Source organism: Coptis chinensis, chromosome 8, assembly GCF_015680905.1.
Source record: "Coptis chinensis isolate HL-2020 chromosome 8, ASM1568090v1, whole genome shotgun sequence".
NCBI classification, from domain to species: Eukaryota; Viridiplantae; Streptophyta; class Magnoliopsida; order Ranunculales; family Ranunculaceae; genus Coptis; species Coptis chinensis.
The window spans coordinates 30,737,157-30,742,755 of NC_141463.1; the positions used below are offsets into that span (position 1 = coordinate 30,737,157).

General features: G+C 36.2%; 1 protein-coding gene across 1 annotated transcript; it reads right to left on the reverse strand.

Moving 5' to 3' along the window:
- Nucleotides 1-3,042: 3,042 nt before the first annotated feature.
- Nucleotides 3,043-4,484, reverse strand: LOC147481041 (wax ester synthase/diacylglycerol acyltransferase 8-like). The gene is made up of 6 exons (XM_086578814.1): nt 4,365-4,484; nt 4,179-4,319; nt 4,060-4,106; nt 3,757-3,976; nt 3,518-3,655; nt 3,043-3,048 (listed from the first exon to the last, which is right to left on the reverse strand). The coding sequence occupies exons 1-6, from the start codon at nt 4,482-4,484 to the stop codon at nt 3,043-3,045; spliced, it is 672 nt and encodes a 223-aa protein (XP_086434940.1).
- Between the last annotated feature and the right edge of the window lie 1,115 nt (nt 4,485-5,599).

The window sequence follows — 5,599 nt, forward strand, 5'->3', positions numbered from 1 at the left end:
GATTATAAAAGCGGTATTGGGATGGAGGACACTTGTATCGGTCGCTAAAATCTTAGCTTCATATTGCATCTTTTGAAGCTGATTTTTTTTCCAATTGAACTTGATTTTTTTCCATTTGAATCCGATTTTTTTCTTCTCTTGCCATCACAGTTCTTTGACCATATGCAAGTTCCCTTTCCCTAAGTTCTAAGCATTTTTGTGTTTTATTTGCATCCTTTACAAATGTATCCTCTAAACGTGTAAAGTAACCCTCCAACATACCAACTGATTTTTCTTGGTTCCTCTTAGACTTGGCTTTCTTCAATTCAAGAGGACGCTCCATTTCTTGAGAACCCTCCAATTCAACTCCACCAACACTTGGTGAATTAGAAGTTGAATCTTCACCATCATTTTTGCGACCTTTTCCCTTTGTGGGGCGGCTTGACCTTGCCTCAAATACGTTACTCCACTTTGGATTATCCTTGAGTATAACGTAACAATGATCAAGTGAAAAAGACGTTTTTTCTTGTAGTTGGTACGTCATTCTTGCCTTGGACAACTATAAAATAAAATAGAAATAATTAGACTAAGATAATTAGACTAAAATAATAATTATACTAAGACTAATATGAAAATAATAATTAGACTAAGATAATGATTAGACTAAGACTAAGATGGAAATGATAATTATACTAAGATAATTAGACTAAGATGAAAATAATTAGACTAAGACTAAGATAATCAATAATTGAGAAATTGACGAAGTTGTAACAAACTTGCATGTCGAGCCTCCACCGCATTCACAATTGCAACAAACTTGTTCATCATTTCGAAATATATTTCCGTCTACCGCTAATTGAATCGGAAGACCTATCCGACCCACGTGCTTGATTGAACTCGTTTGTTACACGATTCCAAAATCTTTTTACATTTTGGAAAACACCAACAATGGAGTCTTCACTAATTTTTATCTAAGCAAGACATAAAGTTTGATCTTCGGACATGCTAAAGTGAGTTTTTGCTTGAGTGCTACCACTTGCTTGAGTTGTTTGAGATGCTTGAGATGATACCATTTGATATTTTGTTTTTTTGAAGAACTGATTTTAAAGAAGAAGAAATATGATATATGATTGTTGGAAGTGTAAAATAAAATGGAACAAATGTTGTATATATACGAAAGTTTTTAATTTTGACCGTTTTTGACCGTTCTGACTTTTTGACCGTTGGTGAACTAGCCGTTAGGACTCCGGACGGGATGTTTGATTCCGTTTGGAAAAAAAGAAATATAGCGAGACGGGATGTTGGATTCCGTCTGGTGAGTTTCGTAATCCAAACGGAATCCAACATCCCGTCCAAAGCTAACAAGTCAGCCACTATCTAGGTGGAAGGTTTCACCTTGATTTCAACTGGAGAAAATAATCACCAGTTTTTCACCTCTCCATTGCACACCCCTTTTTCAACAAAACCAGTGACTATAGTCACAAACCCCCCAAAACCACCTGCATTGCAAATGCTCTAATCCTGACATAATTGATCCTCATCATCTGACCAACACCACCATTTCTAGCTGTGGTAACCATCAAACTTTGACCAGGATCAAGAGTTGGTAAAGTGCTCCCAGTTGGTAACCTCATTAAATCAGAGCTCAACATCATCTTATTAGGAACAATATGGAAACGGAAGTTACTCAAATAAGCATGACCACCATAGAAGATGGATGCATCATCCAAAGCAAAAACAGTTATGTTTTGGAGATTCACTATTTCTGGATACTTGACTTTCAATGTTTGTGATAAAACACTGAACGAACCTATTGTTATGAAGACAGTTATGTTTTGGAGATTCACTATTTTTGGATACTTGACTTTCAATGTTTGTGATAAAACACTGAACGAACCTATTGTTATGAAGACGAAGCATATCATCTTTCAATATCAATCTCATTAAAGCAGGAGAGGTGTTTTGAGGATTATTCGATGATTGTGATGAAGAAGAAATGGTAGTAGTAGTTCGATTGCTGTTGTAATCAGTTTGTGTTGGAGGAAACGAGGAGAGTGAATTCATCATATCCGTTTAATGTTACATGAAAACGAGACAGAGGAGAAATGAATCCTTCCAAACGGTGAACAACTACCAAACCATTGTTGAAGAAATCAGGATGTGTTATTTCAACACCACCAATATAAACAATCGTACTAGTATTATCATTATTTGATGAACTAGAAGAATCATGATTATTATTATTAGAAGAAGCAGTAGTAACAGTAATACATCTACCAGTACTCATAGTTTCAAGTTTGGGCGCCCTTCAAGTTTAGTACCAAAAGCAAGCTTGTTCAATTAATCATAAGAGAATATTCCCGTAACTATGTGCTCACGAAGGATCTGAGGTACAGAACACGAGCTACTTCTTATCAACCGAACCGATACATGACCCAATCGAATCATCTGTTGGTGCAAATACTGTTGACGGACCATTCCATGTATAGTAAGCGGAATCTGATACTGCTAGTTCTTGAAAACCTAGCGTTGTTAGTATCGACTCCAAATGAGCCATTGGTGATTGCACTTCTTGATTGTTACTGTTACCATTCGATGAAGACGAAGGTGGTGAGAATGTAGTAGTAGCTGATGATATTCTCGAAGAAATCTGACGGTGGTGATGAAGAAGAAGAAGAGGAATCATCAATGGTTATTGTTGTTGATGATGAAGATTCATCAGAAGAAATGTTGGGAATGATGATGGTGAGTAAAGTGAGAATGGTGATGAGATGAGGAAGCAACTTTCTAATTATCACCATTGTTGTTGAATTGAGAGAAGAGTGTTTGAAGAAGAGAAGAAATGAAGAAATGAGGAGATGGCTAGAAAGTGGTAAGTGAAGGGAGGTATTACCCGATATTTATAGATGAGTGAGCAGGACGTGAACTGTGTTATGTGTGACTGGTTTATGTTGTGTGAGATACTGAGTTTTGTAATTTGTGACTGATTTGACCCTGTAGAAGCTTCTTGAAGATTCTGGATGAAAATTGAAATTTTTTTTTTTTTTTTTAGTGGAAATTTTATTAATACTGATAAGGATTTTTACAAATAATTAGGACAAACGTGCAACAAGTTGCGCCACAAGTGCTTTATGAACAACAAACTCGTTAGAACCAGATGTCATAACGTTACTGTCCATTTGAAGTCTCTTAAGAAGCTCAACAGACTGTTGTTCCATGAAACCGAAAGTGTCGAAACTAAATGGAATGAAACAATGCTGATTAGTCATACAACATGCAAGCTTCCTCATGCTTCTCCATCTTCCCTGTCGCTGCTTTCTTAACTGTTTCCCCCACCTCAAAGACTCCATTCTCAATCCCTACCAACGGAGAGGCTCTAGTTACATCAACACATCCGCAGGCCGAAGTGTAGATCTTCTCTCATTCGGATCAGTGAGAAAGTTCACGGGAGCCTCTTTTTTCATTATTTATTTTTATTATTTTTATTTATTTTATTTTTTTTCGTAACTGAAAATTGATCTCTAGCGCCCATTCGTACCTGAGGTACCCCTGGCATAATGAAGTAGTAAGAACCAACTTGATGACCTGCAATAGCAATTTTCTCTGTTGAACCAATCATACTTGTGACTGAGGCTGTTGTATTTCTAAAATTTGTGTAGGATAATTTAGAAATACCCTGCATCGACAACTTGCCTCTTATTTTTTTGCCTCGTACTTGAGAACTAAATTATAACTACAGTCAAGATTAAAAAAAAATGGGAAAAATGAATCTCTCACCTTTGGTCCTCTAATGTATATCGATGCACTAATTATAGGCTCTATGAGATATGTAAACATCGAATTCTTGTTTCTTTCCATGGCTTCTTTTGCCTTGATAACAAAATATAGGGGATCAACTTCTTCTTCACCACTCACAGAAGGTATTGGTGCGTGCAAAAAAGCCACATGGTTGCCCCAAATCTTTGCCTCAAACATTTCAGCAATGCTCTTATACCCTCTTACCATTCTTGTGTTGAGCATTGCCAGTAAGTTCATGTGTTTGCCACTACAAATGTCGCCTGTCCTCACCATGATATGTACAAGTGAATAAGGTAGTATATTATACCATGGACCACATCATTTATAGTCTGGTTGTTTGATACATAAAAATCAGTACAACAACAACTTAGAAATGTAAATATTTAGCCATTGGAACTTACCCCTCCAACCTTTGATTTCACCTCTTTGAGACGTTCCATAGATAGTGAGACAGACGAGATAGTAATGGGCTCGAATTCCACGCCAGGCGCTCCTGATATAACTACACTTGTACTATCTTCCCAAAACGAAGCCTTTACCCACTAAAAGTGAGATCAGAAACAGTATTAATTAATGCGTCTGGAAACATAACTCCACAAGCTTTTCTCCCCTCCAGTTATTCTCATTGACATACTAGGCAAAGTAAGGGGAAGAGACGGGTCATCAGCCCTTTTAAATACACTAAACTTTACATAGTATGTAATCATTGTTTATTGGACTGTCTTTTCACTAATGCAATCCTGTAAACAATAAAACAACAATAACAAGTTGAGAAAATGAAATGCCAATACCTTTATTAGCAATTCGGGATACGGCAAAAATTCGGTACGAAAATAATTCAAGAATTATTCGGTGACTAAAAAATACGGTACGGTCAAATATTCGCAATATGGCAATTATGCGGTGTTTAATTAATACGTGTTTTAAACATTTAGTTGCAAAAATTCGGAAGTAAAAAATTTGTGATATTATGTTAGTAAATATTAATAATAGTTGTCATTCTTTACAACATAACAAATATCAACTTAACAAAACAGCTCGCTTTCCTGACTCGCGGCTGGGATTCACTTTGAGAGAGTATAAATCAAGGGCTACCATTCCGCCATGTGGATTAGGATATGGATTAGGAATTAATTAAAGGTATTAATTGTGAAAACCCTTTATAGTGCAAACCCTTTTCGCTACTTCACCCCCTTAATTATGGAAGCGAATAGAGATAGAAATTAATTTGAATGTTAATTAGAAACGAATCGTGGCAATAAACGGTAAAACCTTTTCGTGTACTATGCTTAGCTTCTCCTTTCGTTCTCTCTTCCCCTCCCAAATAGTGTGCCTCCTTTGTCTCTCTTTCATCGTCCGCAATTAGAGATATCAATCAAATAATCCATTATCGTAGCCATTACTGCAGGTACATCATGCAATGTGTAAGGAGTTGATAAAATTAGTTGGTAAAATCTCACAAATAGTCCTGTCCATTGAATCAGCTCAACCGAGAGAGGGAATAGAGGCTTTGTGCTCTTTAAGCTTAGCTCGGACTCGAGAAAGCAAAGCTAATTATTCAACATTGCACCGAAGTCTAGCAAGCTTTACTTGGTATGCATTATAAACTTAAAAGTTATTTATATTGCATTCTCTGTCTTAAATGTGAAAACATCCTATTAATAATTTTTCGGTTGATTTCTTGGTTACGTGTTATTAGCAATATAAGAAACTACAAGATATGGAATGGATATAATGCAATGTGGCAAGAAATAAAAAATTACATACGAAACTGCTTCAGAAAGCATAGAGCATGAATATATGTATGGACTGTGGAATGCAA

Excerpts from the sequence above, each read along its gene's own strand:
- LOC147481041 (XM_086578814.1), bottom strand. The coding sequence starts at position 4,484 with ATGATTACATACTATGTAAAGTTTAGTGTATTTAAAAGGGCTGATGAC. Across the intron at positions 4,107-4,178 it reads TGAAATCAAAGGTTGGAGGG|ACTATAAATGATGTGGTCCA; the intron begins GTAAGTTCCAAT and ends TCAAACAACCAG. Across the intron at positions 3,977-4,059 it reads ATATACTACCTTATTCACTT|AGGGTATAAGAGCATTGCTG; the intron begins GTACATATCATG and ends AAGAATGGTAAG.